Genomic DNA, 20800 nt, shown 5'->3' on the forward strand with positions numbered 1-20800 from the left:
TTTCATTCATCTTGTCATCGAAGTGTTTCTGCAAAGCATATTTACACCTCGGTATTTGCAAAAGAGATGTGATATTTTCTGACATTTGACGGAAGCTTAAACCCCCCCATCTGTACCCAGTGTATGGATTTTCATTTTGACTGAATTCAGTTCTGTGACATTGTATGTGTAGCGGTTGTTAGTAAATCTTTATTTAAAAGTCTCGAAAGTAAATCTGTGTGTTGTAATCTGCGCCCCTGTTTGTACTGCCCATGAAGTAATCCTTGTTCTGACAGTTTCTCAAGTTCAACCAAAGATAAGGCTTCGGTGGGCTAACAACATACGAGTTTTCTTGTGAAATTTCCACTTTATCGTTCAGTATCTTTTTGTTAGAGGAGTAAAGAACACAAAGAGGACACTGCAACATAAGATTAGAGAAAGAAGCGCACGATCCCTCTAGCCCTTTAGCTTGGCCCTACCTTAAGGACTCTAATCTTATCGTGGCTCAAGAGTTGGGAGTTCGCCTTGTAATCGGAAGGTTGCCGGTTCGAGCCCCGGCTTGGACAGTCTCGGTTGTTGTGTCCTTGGGCAAGACACTTCACCCGTTGCCTACTGGTGGTGGTCAGAGGGCCCGGTGGCGCCAGTGTCCGGCAGCCTCGCCTCTGTCAGTGCGCCCCAGGGTGGCTGTGGCTACAATGTAGCTTACCATCACCAGTGTGTGAATGTGTGCGTGAATGGGTGGATGACTGGATGTGTAAAGCGCTTTGGGGTCCTTAGGGACTAGTAAAGCGCTATATAAATACAGGCCATTTACCATTTAATCTCCAATACTTTAGCAGGGATTTCTTCAGGGCAAGCATGGACTGGACGAAATAAATGTAGGGACTGATTCCTCTTGACATATATGAATAGTGTTCAGAGGCAGGTGTTAACAAAGGTGAACGTGATCTTTTTTGCACTGTTTGGAAGTGTGAAAATGTCTCTTTCTGTAACTATTGCTTGATGAATGTCTCTCATCATTAGTGAACATTGTGTTACCTCAGCAACTGATCCATCCGCTGTTTTTTTTTTTTTTTTTTTTTTTTAATGTTTCTTATTAGGCCTGGGGGCAGGTTTATGTGTTTCTATAGAACAGCAATGTACAGGATGTTTTGGAATAATGGGAAAGTCTGCTGCATACTTACTGAACAGCTTGCAATATGTAGAATTCATATGCATACACGAAAAGACAGTGGTGCTGATTTTTATTTTGTAATTTTGTATGTGATAAATCCATTGCCGTGCCTAAGTATCTGTTATTGGTTTAATTGGTTACGCTCGCCATGATTTAACGTCTCACAAGTGTCGTCTCGTTAGGAGAAAACAGTGAAATAGTGAGTTATGTCTAAATGCTACACTGCCGAGAGAATTCACAATTCATGTACATAATCTGGTTTTTTTGTATTTAAAACTGGTCTGACGCATGCAAGACTACAAAATCACTGAAGCTAAACCTGTGTACATATCATCTGTGTAAATTCCAAGGTTTTCTTATAGCGAACATGCTGAATCTAAAAATAAAGTGAAATTCTTTGGAGCTCAGTCTGTGCTGTCTTCATTGCTTTCCTTTCATTCACTCACCAGTAGAGCACATGTACACTCTCAAGTAATGTTATCTGGGCCAGATTGCATCAGCAGTAATAATAATAATAATAATAATACATTTTATTTAAATAGCGCCTTTCAAAGCACCCAAGGACACTGTACAACAGATAAAAACTGGAAATATACACAATGATAAAAATAGAAGATAAAAGTTAAAACATACAGAAATTTAAGAATAGGCAATTTTAAACAGATGAGTTTTGAGGGTGGACTTAAAAAGAGAGAATGAACTAATATTTCTGAGGTCCGGGGGTAGGGAATTCCAAAGTCGAGGGGCAGAGCAGCTAAAGGCCCTCCCTCCCATTGTGATCAGACGAGCAGAGGGAACAGAGAGAGAAAGAGAAGATGAAGATCTGAGGCAGCGGGATGGGAGCTTCATCTGTAATAAGTCAGAGAGGTACGGTGGAGAGAGAGAATGAATAGCCTTGAATGTATACAGAATTATTTTAAAATGGATGCGAAATTTGACCGGGAGCCAGTGAAGTTGCTTCAGGATTGGGGAGATGTGGTGGGTAGAAGAAGTCCTAGTAATAATACGGGCAGCAGAGTTCTGGACACGTTGGAGCTTGTTGATAGATTTTTGTGTAAGGCCAAATAATAATGAGTTGCAGTAGTCAATTCTAGAGATAACAAGATTATGGATGAGAATGGCAGTGGCGTGAGGTGTGAGGAAGGGGCGGAGGCGATTAATGTTACGGAGTTGGAAATATGCTGCACGTGTGACATTATTGATATGTGAGTTAAAGGATAATGTGCTATCGAGAATGACACCCAAGCTTTTCACAGAGGGAGAGATAGGGACCAGCGAGTTATTGATGGTGAGAGAGAAATTGTTCATTCTGGATAGCAGTCGTTTAGTGCCAACCAGAAGAAGTTCCGATTTATTGCTGTTGAGTTTAAGAAAGTTGGAGGAGAACCAAGAATTAAGTTCAGCTAGACAGAGGATGAGGGAGGGTGGAGGAAGAGTAGAGTCAGGTTTGGTAGAGAGATAGAGCTGGGTGTCATCGGCGTAGCAGTGGAACTGAATATTATATTTACGAAAAATATGTCCGAGTGGAAGAAGGTAGATGATGGAAAGAAGGGGCCCGAGGACAGATCCCTGGGGCACCCCAGTGGATAAAGGAGAAAGCTGAGAAGTGAAGGATTTTAATTGAATGAAGTAATTAATTTCAATTATAGAACCGGTTTCTTCAGATTTGTTGCCCAAGTCTTTGACGTGATTTAACCAAACCTTGATAAAGCTTATTGTTAGGGCTGGATCAGGTGTGTCACTATAAGTTCTGGCTGCTGTGGGACTTGATGTGATGAACTGAGTGACTCTTCTCCACACGCTCTTATCACTCTGCACGTGTTTACAAGTGGAGCATGTGATTAAATTATTTTCTTCTTCCTGCCTTAGCCTGTGTTTTCTCTCTCTCTGCTATCGTTGTATCAGTCTATCTTTTATATCATCTTCTGTTCTCTTTCCTCTCACACACAATCAGTCACACCAGATGCCTTTTAAAAGGATTTTTCATCCTTGTTTGTTCATAAGGGTGTCTACTAATTATTTGGGATTTCTCCCAAGTCTTTAATCTCCAGTGTAAAGCGTCTTGAGTTGACTGTTGGTTGCAGCATATATGTCTCTCCTTTGTCCTGTACCCATAACATCACCCCCAAGTGGCTGTATATATATATATATATATATATATATATATATATATATATATATATATATAAAAAACTGAATTGACATAGGAGCCAAACGCAGACACTGAAGCTAAATGGAATACCAAATAATCTGATAACCAAATCCAATATTACGTAACAAAAAGGTGGAAAACCCCAAACTATGCACGAAAGGGAAAACAGATGACAGGATATGGACAAAGGGTTGGGAAGGACTATATATACACAGAGGATTGACTGTAGAATGACATTTTCAAAGTACAACAGGAAATAACCAAAAGTTATTTAACTGCAAGTGAAACAGGAACAGTAGACACTACCATAGTAGGAATGGAAAAAATTGCTAAAAAAATAGTTTGGGCTTTGCTTAAAATTAACATGAAGGCAGTATACAACAGGTTGCAAATCATTTATGCGCTCATATTTAATTAACAATGTTAAAAAAGACAAAATATCAAGTGTTCAATCTGAGAGATGTTGGTTTGGGAGAAATGTATAAGAATCGGTCAGAGACACACTTGCACTTATGTCAAATTGCTGTTCTTTAACAACATTTTAAGTGATTACGAAAATTAGGTCAGTTGCTGTAGTTGTGAAAGCAAAAATGTTTCCCATTCTTCCTTGTTTCTTATCAACTTCTCAGCAGCTGTGGGTTTACTTTGTTATATTTTTCCAGTGCATAATGCACTACGTGTTTCTGAGTAGCACTCCGGTTTCATTCACTATAGAGTCGTGCTGCTGTTGCTGTAGAATCCTCAAAAACAATGTTGTCTGTGTGGCACTACCCATTCCAACATGTGTATATACTTTATTTCATGTTAATGGTGCCTGCATACCTTTATGGAAGCTTTTAAACCATGCATTTATATGTCACATTATATCTTTTTTCTTTAGCTTGGAAAGCTAACTTTAACTTTTTTTTTTTCTTTTTTTTTATTTGTCAAACCACACAATGGTTTCCTTCTTGCCTCGGTCCCTCTTAAATGAACTCAAGCCTGGCATTGGCGCCAGTGTTGCTAGACCTTTTCTTTCTTTGCATGACAGTGGCTTGCGTTTGAGGATCAAATGCAGTTACAGTGTTCCAGGACTGTTTCTGAGTCAATATGCTAGTCTTTAAATGATAATATAAACCAGAAATTATTTTATGGCCTTAAATATTATTTATGCCCACAGTCACATTGCAGTGTAACAGGGGTTTAAATTACTGCATTCTGCTTTAAGTAAGATTTTTCTGCAGCATCCTGATGTTTTTAAGTTTTGAAGCTGTGCTGTTTATTGGAAATAATGCGTGGAAATGTAATTCCACACAAACACAGACACTTTGGGACATAGATTTGTACTTTTGAACTTTGTACTGCAAAGAAACGTTAGGTCCTTTTATCTAGAATTTAGTACGATTTTTTTTACAGTTGAAACACAGGCACATACATGCAGAAACTAATGTGTTACTGCATGTGTTTTTCCCTGGAAAACAGGGTTGAATTTGGCAGGAATTCCCGATACGCTAGCTCCCAGTATTCAACAATAAGCCTGTCACTGTATAGAGTCCCTTTTGAGTCTTAATTTTGTTTTTCTTTGGCCGTTTCATTTTCTTTTATAGTTGAACATTTGTTACAGGAAATCTTCTCTCAACTACAGAACCTCAAAATGTTTGAAAATTGAATAAGTTTCACCAAAAAATAGAGATAATAGATAAAATATCAAGTTTAATATTGAATTATATATATTTGAACAGCAATTTGGTAAATAACTGAAGAAATGATTCAAACTTTGTTTTTTCTGCACATTTCTTGTTTAAATGAATTACATATGTCATACCTCTCTTAAAGGGCATTGTCAGTACCATGTAAACGTGTATGGGCTGATTGTGGAAGCCACTAAGTATGCAGGGATAATAAAGGCAGGAGGTATGCTGACAGCTTTCTGAGGGCCAAACCTGTGAGGGTACTTATGGTATTATATTGCTATTCATAGAGTCTTCACATTTTAGGTATTGGCACAGACACATCTTGTTTCTGAAGAGCAGGTCTTTAATTTTAATGTCATGGAAGACCAAGGACTGAGGAAACTGAGGAAACCGAAGAAATCCACCATGGTGGTCTTCCTTGGTTGCCCTACCTTTCAGTATTTCTTTTGCTTTCAATGGCACATGATGAAAAATGGCAGCTCCAGACTCAAAAGGTGATTGAAAGCTAAATACAAATACAAGCAAAACCATGCAACTCTTTAATATATTTAACACTTTCATTTGAGTGGTTACTTTATAATATCTGGTAACATTTTATAAAAATAAACAAAATACTGCTCTATGGACAATTTTTTTAACTCCAGGTTTACAAGCTGCTACATTGGTCACTTTAAACCACTCCAAACTGTAAACTGTAAATTGCAAATTCTAATCGCAACTTCTCTTGATCCTCTATGACTTAAGTGGATATTTTTCTTACTCCTTTTTATAACTATTTATTAGCTTTTTTGCCCTGATGTAACCAGAGCTTTGTCGTCTTGTCTGTTTGTATGCTGCACTGGATATAGCAGAGATGACAATAAAGTTTACATTGACTTTGACTTTGAAAATAGCACAACAGGATGGAGACCTAAATGAAGGACTCAGGAGACTGAAACATAAACTCGAAATGAAGCTTTAATGTAGGACTCTCTCTCTCTCAAAAAAAAAAAAAGAAAATACAAAAATCCCCCAAAGATTAGGTGGGAAGGAGCAAGGAAACCAAATACTAGGAATCTTCAAGGAAACATAGATGAAAGGGACACACAACAATGAGGGTCTAGACAACAAAGGATAAAGAAAGGCTCTGACAATATGTACACAAGCCAGGTAACAACACATGTCTTCATCAGACATCTGACACCTTTTGATATAATATAAGCCCATTAAAAACAAACAAAAAACAGACAAACAAAACTTTGGAATATTCTATAGAAAAGGATAAACAGTGTTTCCACAGCCATCAATGTAATTATGCAATATCTTGATGCATGCTCAATCATCCAGGTAAGTAAATCCCAAAAGGTTGATTCTGTTCATCTGGACGTTGTGTTTTCAGCGAGTGAAACGTTTCGTCATTTCTTCAGTCTCATCTGCCTGCAGGTTTGACTCTTATCATCCACTGGAGCATAAACTGGGTGTCATCAGGACGCTACAACACAGAGCGAACACCATCCCCACAGACACAGCGGCCAGGGAGGCAGGCATCAAAAAGGCCCTGAGTAAATGTGATTATCCCAGCTGGACATTTGTCAAAGCTGGGAAGTTGCCTAAAGAAAGCTCCAGCAGATCCAGAAGAGAAGGACAACTGCTGCCAAAGCGAAAACCCTTAGTGTCAGGAGTATCGGAACAGTTGAGATGCATTTTTTCTAAACACCATGTCTCCTGCAGTCTATTTACACCTACAGGCCAGTGGACACTCTTTCAATGATGAGGATGTACACATCCTGGACAGGGAGGAACGCTGTTTTGAGCGCGGAGTCGAGGAGGCCATTTACGTGAAAAGGGAAAGAGCATCTCTGAATCTAGGAGGGGCCCTAAGGGCACATCCTTTGCCATCTTACAATGCTGTGATTGCAGCTATTCCCCAACTCTCTGCGAATGGTACTCATGGCCATTGATCAAAATCCCTTGATCAGTGGTTGTTGATCAGTGGTCATGACAATTTGCATATTAATTATCAAGAAACTGACCTCACAGCTCATTGTTCATTCAGTGTGCTAGTTTCAGTTATCGTGCAAATGTTTTTATAAGGTAGGGGAAATCTTCAGTCAGCTGAGAATGAAGAAGTCACTTGGATGAGTGACGAAATGTTTCTTGCACTGAAAATGCTACGTTCAGATGAACAGAATCAACCTTTTGGTAATTATGCAATACTTTAAGGCCTATGGGCCATACTGAAGGTTGTCCAACACTCAGAAGGTTGATAGATGGATCTCCCAGTGGGTGGATGTGTCAGATTATCCTTGGGCAATATACTAAACCCTGAGCTGCCCCTGACGCATCCATCATAGTGTGAATGTGCATGAGAACGTTAGATAAGACCAAGACCTTTGGCCTAGTAAGTAAGCGTAAACACACTGGGGCATAGGGTATTATGAGGTAAGAAAGCTGGGACAGAACCCTTGAAGGATCCTAGGCTAAATCAGGACTGATGTGATTATACTGTCTTCCAGGCATTGGACAAAAACCTGGCAGCGGTGTTGAATTGTTTTTGGTTCAGGTAGGTGAAAATGTTGTTAGAGTAAACAAGGTGTGGTGATTCAAAACTATTTCTATGTCTTTGAAAGAGAAACTATTAGTATTTTTTGAGAATTCGCTAAGATAATAAAAAAAATGATTGCACAAACTTTGCTGTTGATTAGCAGAGTTTGTTTTACCATTTGCACAAGGGACGTTCAGTGGTAGAAAATGACATGACACCCAGAGAAGGTAGCATTAAAATTGAAAAAGACACCATGACTGTGAATAATACTTTTAATGTAGAGCGTGTATAAGGAAATAAAATTGGCACCAGATCCTTGGGGATATGTAAGAGATTCAAATGTGGATAAATAGTAGTGCTCTGTTATCAGATGTGTTAACGTCTGAGCTATAGGCTATATTGCACATTTTTAGTTCAGGTCCTGGATTTCTGAAGCGATCAACATGTTCAAATATAAATCATGATTTATGGTAAATGAGTGTTTTTAAATAGGGTATGTTCCCTTTTTGTCATGAGCCTGGGTCTTTTGACCCAGCGTTTTGAGTTTTAATTTATTTTAATGTTTATATTGTATGTTTAAGTTCATTAGGTTGGCGAAGGTTATTTGTTTATTAGATCCCCTTTGTGTTTTCTACCACTGTATTTAAGTTTCCCTCTCCCTTTATGTGTTTCGTGCCTAGTGTCTTTTGTTGTCAAGTTGGTGTTGTCATGTCTGCGTCTCATGTTTCCTGTTTTATTTTGAAGGTCTATGTCCTATGTCAGTATAGTCAGCTTGTTATGTCAGGTTAGTGTCAGCTGTTTCCCCATGTGTTTCCACTTCCCCTCATCACCCTTGTGTGTATTCTGTTCATTCGTTGTCTGGTCTTTTGTTCCATGCCACCTTTCCAGGGCCTTTCCATGTTCAAGGTTTTGTTCTTTGTTCAGTAGTTAATTTTCCCAGTTTAGTTCTATTTAGGTTCTTTCCTGTGTGCCTCTATGTTTTATGTTTGTACTTTTAGTTTTTTTTTTTTTTTTTTTAAATCAGCCATATTAAATGGCTCGCTTTTTGTGAATATTCATGTTTTCTTCCTCGTTCTCTGTGTCTGCATTTTTGGTCCTCTACGTCACTCCATACAGTCTGCCTCCACCAGACCGTGACACTTTTAGAGTTTCTATCATCACACCTATGGGAAAAATACCACCCTCTCCATAAAACAAACAAAACAAATACCACCCCCCCCACCCGATGTTCATATACCTGCATATGGACATCAAGTCAAATGATTTGTGTTAAAATAGTTGGCCACAAGCAGTGATGCCAATTATTTTGAAATTGAGTAGAATTTGTGGTAATGTTCTAACATGACAGATACCAATAAATGAAAATGGGTGAGGTGCTTTTAGGCAGTTCTTTACACTTGCCAAGTTGGGAAATAACGCAATACCTTGTCTTCTGTCAAGTCTTTACCTTCAGGCATTTTTCCACTTCAAGGCAATTTCCCTGCAATAAACAGCAAATAAATAGTTCATGTATACAAATAAAAAACTTGTGAGATTGAATCCCTTCTGAAAGATGCAGTACGGCCTCAGATGCATGGCGTGGATCTCATGGTTGTGAAGAATTTGGACCCAAAATGCAGACTCCAGACAGGTTTAAATGAGCAAAAACCAAGCCTTTATTTACATGAGGCCGCAAGTCTAGTCGGTGAAAGAAACTAGGAAACATATAAGGGGCCCACTCTAACAGACAAGCAGTACATAATAACGAACAAGGAAAACCGAGGGCTTAAATACACATGATGTAATCAGGGAACGAGACACAGCTGCTGAAAACAAGGCGCAGGTGAACAAAATCAATTGACGATCAAGAGGGGAAGCAGAAATGAACATAATGCACATGAGATGAGAGACTCAAAATAAAACAGGAAGCCAAAACAATGAGACGGAGACTAAGACACAAACTTGACAGACCAAAGTAAACACAAAGACAAAACTGACTAAACATGGGTGACATAACAGAAGCACAGACTAGGCACAGGGAAGTGAAAACTACAACAAAATCAATGAAGAGAAGGCAATGTGAATAAATCCACAAATTTACATGAAAAAACAAGGAACTGTATCACAATAGTAGTGTTTCACTACTATTGTAGTATTAAAGAAGTTTCTTTACAGTACGCAGTAACTTCAAGACCCAGTTTATCTGTTATGTCACAGTGTAATTTGGTGGTTTACTTGCTAATGCTCCCACTCATCTGTGTATATACATTGTGCTCATCTGACAGCAGTATGAAAAGAGGAAGATCACAGACAAGATTCATGGATGTAGTGAAAGAGAACATGCAGTTTGGGTTGCTACCCAAACTACTGTGGCTGCTGATGATGTACGAGGTCTTGCTTAATCATGCTTAATCATGCAAATTGACTGGAGAGGCTGAGGTCTACATGAGGAAGTGCCTTGTACTTTCGAAATGCCTTAACAGCCTTAAACTCTACAGCGACGGGATGCTGTCATTGCCCATCCCTGGCCTGGTAGAAGAGTTTAAATGTGCAAAAGTGAGGCTGGAGACGTCACTCGTGGACTCCTGAAAGCCCATAGTGGGAGGTGGTGCTCCCAACCAGCAACAGGGAGAAAGTGGATCCCAGTCACAGCTACAGGCCGAATCTGCTCTTCTCCATCATGATGTGGTGGGTCACGTCCAACAGGGCAGAGGAGGATTTTATCTTGGAGCAGTAACACATCTCTGGCAACAGGCATCTGTAACTGAACAATGAGCAATGGTGCGTTGACGGGAGGAAGCAGCCAGACGTGCTGGGCAAGCAGGGTCGCCGGATGAATTGGGAGTGTGTTGAAAAGAGAAAACTCACATGGAGTGAAATCTGGGGATGGAGTCTAATAGGCAGGAATAAGACATTCCTCAAAGTAACCAAGCCTCAAGACTTTCTGCACTAGAAACAATGCAATATCAGGGATTTGTAACATCTAGTTGTTTTATTGAATGAGATTGTGGGACAGAAAACTGTTTAAGATGTAGGGAAATAAATATAAGTATGTATAATGTATGCCATTTGGCAAGCACTGCTGGCCATGCATTCACTGTCAAAATGTTAATTTTGTTGTTTAAGCTAAACATAGAATTTTGGTAATGGCAATGACAGGAGCATTAATCAAATGACTTTCTTATAAATTTCTTCTTGGTTATACTATTTTCTGTTAACCCCCCATCTCTGTCTCTCTCTCTCTCACACACACACACACACACACACACACACACACACACACACACACACACACACACACACACACACACACACACACACACACACACACAAAGAACCCAACCCCAAACTGTGTGCCATCTTGTAAATTCCATACAGGTACTTTTGACTGCTTCTTTAATTGTCACTGGTCATGAGCCACATGTTTTAAAGTGGTATAGATTTTACTTCCACCCCCTTCTTGAGCCAACCCCCCCTCCCCCAAACCCTTCCATTTTCCCAGCAGTATTACGCTTGCTTGGCTACTGTTACCTCCCAAAAATTGAAAATATAGAATAAAACAAACAAATAAACAAAATAGAAACCAATGGTCCAAAAACAAAAGATGTTTATGATTAAATACTATTAAAAGTTCACTGTATTATTATTATTATTATTAGTGTTTAGTTTGTAACTTTAGAATTTTACTAATTTAAAAAAACACATTAAATACTAAATATCACCACAATAAGACCACTTGTACAAAATAGTATTTTGTACAAAAAAAACAAAACAAAAAAACAAAAACTTGGTGAGGTGATCAGGATAAGTAATTTTTGTGGGGGGGAAAACCTCTATGTATGTTATGTCTTTCTTTCTTTTCTGTATTGCGCTTTGTAGACGGTCCCTGCACACTCGTCTCACATCCAAGTGCTCACAGAGACCAGTCATTGTTAGCCCAGGTTGGAAAAGGATTCGCTTTAATTAAAATAAACTTTGACATGTAAAGTGAAGCCATACGGATCAGGTTTTATTCTCTCCCCCCTTCCTGCCGCGCGTAATGAGTACCTTTTAATCTCTATCAAAATGTTACATACAGGTTCAATCTAATCGTTTTACAGACTCCTCCCTATCTGTGTTTACTTTGCACTTCCACTGAAGAGAATCTTCATTTTGATATTATTACTTACAGTAATCAGCCGCTGTTTATTATTCAATTGTTTCCTCACTTGTAGTCTTAAACTTTCCTAATCGGGGAGGCTACAAATGCATCAGTCCACCCACGCCGTGCCAGTCTGCTGTGCTCTGCCCGAACCTGCTGCAGCAGGAAAACAGCGCTCTTAGCCAACGATCACGTAAGTATTAATCTGGACATTTGTGTTTATTTTACTTTTATTCACGACATTTAAAAAATTAATTAAATCATTTATGAAGTGAGATCACTTATCAGAATTCTTTTTGTATTTTTTTTAATCCTAATTAATTTTTATTTTCTTTAGTCTTGAATATACACTCGATAAACTACTGATGGCGAGAAAATGCAGGCTGACTTACACAGCAACACTGATGCTGCTTTTAATAACCTGGAAGGAGAGCACGTATTGCAATGGGCTTACAGGTTGGTCCCAGACGTTTTTCATGTACTTAGACTTTGCTTGATAGAAATGACACAAACGGAAGCTTCTCCTTTAATATGAAATGTTTTTAAATATGGCCCTCTGCCACTGGAGTTCTGAGGAAAGAGCCTATCCTGCAATATGATGCAGAAGGAGATTTATTTTTACATTTGGCAGCAGTTTGTTGAGATATTCCACTGGATACTGTTGATATAAAAGAAGCTTTTTCCCCCCCCCATAAACACAAACTCTACAAATATTTGTTTCCTTTACAGTGAGTCCTCCGAAGAACCTTGTAATAACAGACCCGGGGCATCTTGGACAACTGGAGATTACATGGAATCCCCCAGACAGCTTACCTAACGTGACAGAGTGCTCAGTACGATATCAGCTGGAGTACAACACCTACCGGGAGAGCTGGGCTGTAAGTGCTTAGTCTTTTTATCAGATCTTACACTGAAGCGCATAACCTGCCTGAACTCCTCCCAGAATGATTTTCTCAAGAACATGACCTGCTCTGGTAATGGGCCAATTAATAGCCGTAATTACAAGCAATAAAATGTTTACTTGAAATGATATCTTAAGTGACTTTACAGTATAAAAGCACCTCAGCAGGACTGTAACTCTGCAGAGATCACAAACATACAGCCTCTTAAAGCTGCTTCATCATGATGGGATTCGTGTCTCTGTAATTTTAAACCCAAATTTGTGGGGATTTTCTAATTGCACTTCCACGTATTTATGCCCAAGCATCTATGTCTAAACAAGATAAAAACAGAACATATTCTTGATACTTTTTCCAATTAATGTGGGTGAGGCAATGCTGTTAGTTATGTCTCAGTAACAATTAGTATGACGCACTGATCATTATCTTACAATGAGTGAAAGAACGAGCTTATCTGCGCCTATGATAACTGTGCCTGATAATGAGACGTGTCTAGACAACTATGCAAAGCTCTTTTATATCCTTTAAACGGCTCAAGTAAAATATGAAACAGCAGATATAATGTGACTTACTAAAAATTGATGCATAAGTTGTGTTTTTGTTGTTGTTTTACACAAGCCTCAGTAATACGGTAAAAGTTTTGTGGGAGAAAACTGTCTACACATCTTTGTTAAATGAAATAAGAAAAAACTCAGTAGATCAGGAAACTTTGGCATGTAGTAACTCATTTGTGCTTTTGCAGAGCATCAGGACAAGTAAAAGGACCTACACCGCTCAGTTTGACCTGATGAAAGATGTTACAGTGAGAATCTACACCTTGCTGAGTGGGACCTGCACCAACGATACTATGATCAAGAGCACAGACTACACTGAAGTCATCCAGAAATCTCCCAGCACAGGTCAGCCTTCCAAGGCTTATAAGATTTGTGATTACAGAAAAGGAGTATTAGTAAGATCATAGCTAATTTGATTCTTTTCTTTTTTCATGTTTAGGTGTTTTGGGTACTGAAGTCCTGGATTTTAAATGTGTATTCCACAACATGGAGTACACAGAGTGCCAGTGGAGAAGAAGTGAAAAGATACCAGACAACTCCCTGCAAAAGCTATATTTCTGGTATGTCTGCCATGTCAGAGCTTTGTTGGCTCGTGTTGTGGTCCATAACAAAATATTCCACTATCATTTGGAACGGCTAATGACATAATCAGCTTGTTTAATTTTTCCTGAGACAAATCTGTCCACTTTCTCTAATATTTGATGAGATTTCTATTCACCAGTTAACAAGATATGAAAAAGGGCAGTACATCAAAAAAAATGGTGTAATAACTAAAGTGATTGTAAAACCTGCTTCTTTTCATAATGTGTGCTGTTTTCATCACTGTTTAATTGTTAATGAGGCTTACGTTCATAAAAGAACACCACAAAACAAAGAACAGCTCCAGTTAATTTCCTCCGGAGAATAAAAGGAGAAAACAATCCAGTTGTCTTCTTCCACTGATGAGCGGAAGAAAACTGGGCAACACTTTTATGTGCATAGTGTTTAATGAGAATAAATCTTGTTAAGGCACATACTCACGCAATTATCTGGAAACTGCAGCGGAAACATTTAAGATCACTTCACGCTGAAATGCATCTTTTACTTTTCTTAGTGGGAAGGATTTCCTCAGTACTGAGTTACTCATGTCTTTTGCTGATTAAGATTTGATGTTGTCACATTATGTAAAGCAGGATGTGGATACAGAAGCTTATCTGATCTGTTTGTTCTGCAGGCACAAAGAACTTGGACAGGCTGAGGAATGCCCAAAGTACAAGACATCAGGCGGTGTCACGATAGGGTGCACATTTGCAGATGTACCGCTTCCTGTATTCACTGATATCAACTTCTGTTTAAATGGAAGCTCTCCTGAGGGGCCACTAAAACCAACGTTTGCCTCCCTGCAAATCCAGAACCATGGTAAATACATTTCCTGCTCCAGTTTTGACTCACCGCTTGCTCAACTTTGACCGAGATCCGCAACATCTGTAATACCTCCTTGCATGCTATCACAATTGCTGATTTTGTTTTCCTGTGTTCTTGATGCATTTATGCAGTGAAGTGTGCAGCCACAAAAAAACTGCATCTGCAAACAGGTCCTGACAAGTTTGAACTACACTGGGAACATCCAGATGGAAAGGTTCCTGGCCACTGTCTAGAATATGAGGTGGAACACACTCAAGAAGGACCTGATGGAAAAAAACCATCGGTATGGTTTATACAACATGTGCTTTGTTATTAATATTATTTTTAACTCTAAGGCAAATCTGTATCACAAGAGCATTTTCCCTTCCACCTTGCTGTGCAAAGAGTCTTTAGATTTGGTTTGAGTGGGTTTGTGGGGATGTAAAAGTGGGGAACGCATTGCATAAAAACAAGTAAACACAGGATTTGAGATTGTAAACATTCAGGGAAGAGCTTTATGTCTCAAACTGCAAAAAATCCACCTTAAAAATTCACGTTCTCACTTTGTCTTTATTTCTAGAAATGCTCCAATCATTTTTGTGCAAAAGCTTAATTGCATTAATATTTATTTAGATTTGAGTCTTCTTTAACTGAAAAAATGAATCAAGTCATAAGTCATTCATGGTGTTTGCCACTGCTATCAGCTGTCTGTAGCTATTAGCACATTCCTGATGTTTTGAATGACTTGACAGGTCATGGTACTTCATTCCCACTCACCTGAATCTAATTGGTGTCACACTTGACTTTAACACAATAATAGAGCAAAACCACTAAAATACCTCAAGATCACTGGTATTAACACAGCAACCTAGACAAAACATAAAGGTGGGAGAACATTTTATTTCTGACATTTTTCCTTTGTTGTACATCCAGACATTCCACTTTACACCTGTATAAAAAAAAATTAACTAACTTGTTTGTTTTAGCTGTGCACGCTTTATTAAACATGCAAACTTTTTCATTCATCAAATATCTTTTTATTGAAAGGAATGCCTTAACATTACTTCAGGCACTGTGGCTTTGGGCAGCTAATAACAAAGCTGCTAACAATTTGACTTTGTGGTTTTATAGACCTTTAAAAAGTGGAAACTATTAGAGTCTGTGGTTTTGCTTTGCTATGCAATTATTTTTTTTAATCCCACAGTAAAAGGTCAAGAAAAAAATTGATGGATGTGTTTTAAAGTAAATAGAACAATAAAAAAATAAGTAAAAACTCAAATTTTAAAACAAATCCTCATGACCATCACTGAGTGGAGATTAATGAGGTTACAAAGGGAATTTAAGTGTACCATGAAGTACAAAATAAAATAGGGTTACGAGTCTTTGAGACGCAGCTGAAAGCTGTCTGCTTGACAAAGCAGTGTAGCCTTAATTGGTCAGATGCCCAGTGCTTAAGCTTGGGTATGAGCCCAGAACTCTGCATTAAAGACCCAGTACTTACAAGAAGTGTAAATCTGGTTTTCCAGATCAAAAACAGCTGCTTAACACTGTTAGACAGCAAAGTGGTGAGTGAGTTAAACTGTCATAAAACCGAAATGAAGATGACGAAACTCATCAAAACTTAAGTACTTTTTGGGTCTGTTAACTCTGTTGTTGTAGTAATTATTTACTTTATCTTTTTCATTGACAGACAAAATCTCTGCCAGGAGGGCGGACAAGCCTGAGTTTGTCCATCGACATCAACAAGACCCACTGCTTCAGGGTTCGGTCTAAGGTGCATAAGTACTGTGCGAGCACGAGCTACTGGAGTGACTGGAGCCATCCAGTATGCCAACCAGGTAAGAATGTTTCGCACAAAAACGTCTTATTTTTTGGCTCTCTGGAGTACTGGATGTTTTCAGGTTTTCATTTAAAAACCATATAATTTCTTCTTTTGACACAAAAAAGCCATTCTTTTTTTGATGAGTTTGTAACTGATATTGGGAAGTGGCACTCTTGGTTTCCTAGGGCAGTAGGAATATTTATCAAAATACAATCAACTAATCAAAATACAAAAAGCCAAAGCTAAAAAAAAACCCCCAAAACAAATACAAGCAAATAACACCCCCCCCCCCAATTAAACATAACAAAAGCCAAAAGCTTGGAACTGCCTGTTTTGGAAAAAATAAAGACATTTATACTAAAAAAACAAAAGATTAGGCGCCAGTTTGGCTCGGTGCTTTGAGCAGTCGGCCACATGCCACACGGCTGACAGCGGCCAGTCCGGGTTCGGGTCAGACCCACGGCCCTTTGCAGCGTGTCTTTCCCCTTCTCTCTCTGCCCCTCCTTTCCAGCTACTACATGATGTTGGATAACACAAAGTGATTAGTTGACCGATTCAGCATTAAGGCTTTAAATTCCTGAGTGTTACTTTTCATCTCATATTCCTAAGCGATCTGTTCAAAGTGTGTTTCCTGTAAGTAAAGGATTTACAAACTAAGCTGTAAAGCATTTCTTTTGTTAGCAACAAGTCCTGCTAAACCCTCATAGTAGTCTCGTTGATTTCAAGCTGGAAGATCCTGACGCCACCAAGAAATAGTAAGTTTTAAGATTATCTCATTCAAGCATGCAGTACGCTTCAATTTATGTCAATACAACCAATGTAGCGAAATATGCATAACAATGTTCTGATTTCTTCTTTTTCTTGCTTTTTGTAGCCACCGATGTTGCCACGATTGGAAAGTCCCCTGAAGGAAAAGCTGAAGGATCATTTTCATCCAGGCTCGGCACAATATTTTATAACATGTTGGACAAATTAATGTTGCAAAAGTATTAATCCAATGTCCAAAATCCAAAACACAAAAAAGAACATCTCCAGTCTAATCCAATGAAAGACGGAATATTAGAATTTATGTAGATTGTTGTGTTAATTTTCTGTGTAATTCTTTTTTCTTTCTGTTGTGAATGTAATGATTGATATCCCAACATAGCAACAGGTTGTAAATAAAATGCATCTTGTAAGATGTAACATTTTTCTACATCTGAAAGGCACTTTAAGGCCAGAGCGGTGGTGTACAATGTGGAGGATCAGTTGTGTCCCAAACTTTTTATTGTGGCCTCTATAAAGTAAATAGTCGCTGAACCATGCCATAAAACGGACCTTCCCTTGTCCTGTTTTAAATCATTTCAACTGCTACTTAGAAACATTTGTTCAGACTATGATTGTAAGCATTAGTATGCAGGATACGATTGTATTTTTGGCCTATGAAGTTTCACAGAATAAAATTTTTTTATTGGTGTGCTCGTGTGAGTCTTTCATTGAGATCCAGTTGGTTGGTTTAGACCAGGGGTGGGCAACTCCAGGCCTCGAGGGTCCTGCAGGTTTTAGATATCACCCTGGGTCAACACACCTGAGTCAAATGATGAGTTCATTACCAGGCAAGACATGTTGAGGACATCATTTAACCATTTAATAAGGCCTGGAGTTGGTTTAGACAAAGACATCAGACTTTCTAGTATAGTGCTATTACTACTACTCTCATTGTACTACTACTACAACAACTTCTGATAATTATGCTTTTCAACAGAAAAGTCCATTTATTTCCCGCTAATCCAGTCACGGGTAGGCAGGAGGTGGGGCTAAAGCCTATCCCAACTCTCATAGTCCACCAGTCCATTACAGCAAGCAACAAGAAATTTAAAATTTGGACAATGCATGGAGAACGTGTTCTGTCTGCAAACCGTGCAAATACAGATCTTATATATTGGACAGTTTGTTTGTGCTGATTCGTAGTTATACAGATTTCAGTTGACCTCACTTTATAGCGTTTTGTTGATGTGTTTCATCGAAGATGAGCAGCTGTTCTCCAACCTGATTTTACTTTTGTGTGCTTATTATAGAGCAGAAAGACGTGACACCTGAACCAGATGCCATATGGGATGCCATACCTGTCTACATTTACATCGCTGTTGCCATTATTGCACTGCTAGTGCTGTCTCTGTGTGCGTGGGCAATGTTCAAACTGTAAGTATATTCACACCCATTACAAAATGTGCCAACATGCAGATAAAAAGCAAACAGAGCACTAAGCTGTCCTTTGGATCTCAGGAAGAAACCAGTGCAAGAGAAAAAAGTGGAGTCTCTGCTTACATCCCTGTTTGCCAGGCGTCCCCTTCTTGGTCCCACACAAGCCTAAAAAGGCAAGAAAAGCTGTACCTTCCTCCGACGCAAAGAGGACCTCATATAAATATTTTACTGTTGCACTCCTCCTCAGTCATTGTTTAGGTTCTGTAGTTTCAAAAGGCACAATGAAGCACTCAAAGATGGCATAGCATGCAGACAGTGAGATTGTAATCACATGTTTCAGAAGATATTACATTTAGACTGAAGGTCATAGTTTGTCCCAGAGGTGTGGACTCGAGTCACATGACTTGGACTCGAGTCAGACTCGAGTCATTAATTTTATGACTTTAGACTTGACTTGAAAAAATGTTCTAAGACTTGTGACTTGACTTGGACTTTTACACCAATGACTTGGGACTTGAATTGGACTTGAACCGGTTTACTTGAAAAGACTTGATATTTTACCCCAAATATAAAATTTAACATGCATATTATATAGAGATTGAAAATGTGACGTCATTCACGGGTAGAACCGCAAAGGATTCTGGGAACTCGTGGCAAGCGGTACTAGCGCACGCAGGCTTTCAATTAAAATCAGTTATACAGCGATAAAAAGAAACACAAAAATGTCAAGAAGCTGTTGTATTATTAACTGCAATAGCCGGTCGCATGACAGCCACGGGAAGCCGACGGGTAAAGAGATCGGTTGTTATCGGATTACGTCGTTGAAGAGAAATTGTTCGAGCCATGTTTCCGAAGTGACAAAGACGCGACGGGTGGCCTGGATTGCAGCCATTCAAAGATCAAATATAACGTCCCAGAACCCTCCAGCTCACAGGTTAGTCTGCTCCAAGCATTTACACGAAGGTCAGTGTTTTTTAGTAGTTAATACGTCATTTTTCTTAACATAATTGGTGATATAGGTTACAAGCAAGTCTGGCGCTGAACAGAAATTGTCGCGCTATGCTCCTTTGTTTATTGTGCATAAATAGTGAATTGTCCTGACACAATATTGCGAAATTATTTCCACTACTAATTAATTACCGTTGAGCTCAAAGGTCCTATTAATAAACTGTTAAGGAATGTGTATTTATGACGACGATTTGTGAGACTGGTAAACTTATGATACGTACGATGGTCTTTCGTTCTACACGGTGCATTTCAAGGTCCTGTACCCATCCGTCGGTAAACTGTACCTGGGCTTGTTGCAGTGACCTGAAGTTACTAAACTTCATGAGTGTATGCACTCACTCCAAGAACCGTGTAATTATAAATATGCATATAAATATGCTAGGATGAGACTTGAGACTTGAGACTTGCAAAACAATGACTTGGTCCCACCTCTGGTTTGTCTGTGTTTGTATTATATCATATAACTACATATTATTCCAATATACTATATTTTTTGTATTTTTGTGTATACCTTTCTATATAAATGTTTGAACTGGCCTGTTAACTGGACTGCTTCACTGTACCAGAAAGTATCCTATCGTTGTTTACTTTTTAGCTATGACACTTGCCTATTTGTTAAGGGAGGAGAACTTACTTTGGGATTACGTTTTTTAAATATGTTTTTTTTACTACTTATGATTTCTTATCTGGTTCATTTCGCATGGATTTGTATTGATGTTGTGGAGAAATAACGTTTTTAGTGAAATCTGTTTGTTGTTTACCTCATGCCTCAATTCTTGCCAGTCAGCTCACACAATAAAGACTGTTTTTGTTTTTGTGTAAAGTGTAAAATATGTGTTTCATAAATGTTAAATGGATTTCAACAAAGTTATTACTAAATACTTGGAGTCAAGGAACTTTGCTGACACCTATGGATGAATTAAATGGAGAAATTGAACCAGTTAGTTGTTTCAAATGCCACATGTCTTTGCCAGTTTTAATCCCCCCCCGTTTTTGGAGGCTTGAACTTTATGCAAACTAACCTGCCAAACAATGTTACATCTATTTCTGTGCAACCCTTGCCAAACACCATTTATTGTATTAAATCATAGAGTTGATCCAATTTTTATGACATTGAAAGTGCTTTTTGGCTGCCATCCATTTAGTCCAAATAAATAATGAATGTTTAAATTTTTAAATTAATGGATCACATATATCTTTTTGATTTCTGATCCTGTTGGGGTTGGTGGGTTTTAGAAAGCAATAGAACATATACTATAAAATTAGGCTATCAAGTTGGTGTTGAGTGTTATTCTTACCAGCTTTTATATGTTAAAGCATATTTTATG

The 20800-nt window shown here is 38.6% G+C and overlaps 1 protein-coding gene across 3 annotated transcripts; it reads left to right on the top strand.

Moving 5' to 3' along the window:
- Window positions 1-1673: 1673 nt before the first annotated feature.
- On the top strand, window positions 1674-18975 carry il13ra2 (interleukin 13 receptor, alpha 2). 3 transcript variants are annotated; one of them, XM_080866587.1, is made up of 11 exons: window positions 1674-2020; window positions 11696-11815; window positions 11960-12078; window positions 12352-12500; window positions 13264-13420; window positions 13515-13635; window positions 14289-14473; window positions 14611-14762; window positions 16149-16296; window positions 18338-18461; window positions 18546-18975. In XM_080866587.1, the coding sequence occupies exons 3-11, from the start codon at window positions 11988-11990 to the stop codon at window positions 18631-18633; spliced, it is 1215 nt and encodes a 404-aa protein (XP_080722713.1). In that variant the 5' UTR covers window positions 1674-2020; window positions 11696-11815; window positions 11960-11987; the 3' UTR covers window positions 18634-18975. The 3 variants fall into 3 exon arrangements, with proteins under 3 accessions (XP_080722713.1, XP_080722715.1, XP_080722714.1); XM_080866589.1 differs by lacking the exons at window positions 18338-18461; window positions 18546-18975 and adding exons at window positions 16962-17035; window positions 17155-17667; XM_080866588.1 differs by lacking the exon at window positions 1674-2020 and adding an exon at window positions 7409-7520.
- Window positions 18976-20800: the final 1825 nt, after the last annotated feature.

Source organism: Rhamphochromis sp. 'chilingali' (genome assembly GCF_963969265.1).
Source record: "Rhamphochromis sp. 'chilingali' genome assembly, chromosome: 19".
Lineage (NCBI taxonomy): Eukaryota > Metazoa > Chordata > Actinopteri > Cichliformes > Cichlidae > Rhamphochromis > Rhamphochromis sp. 'chilingali'.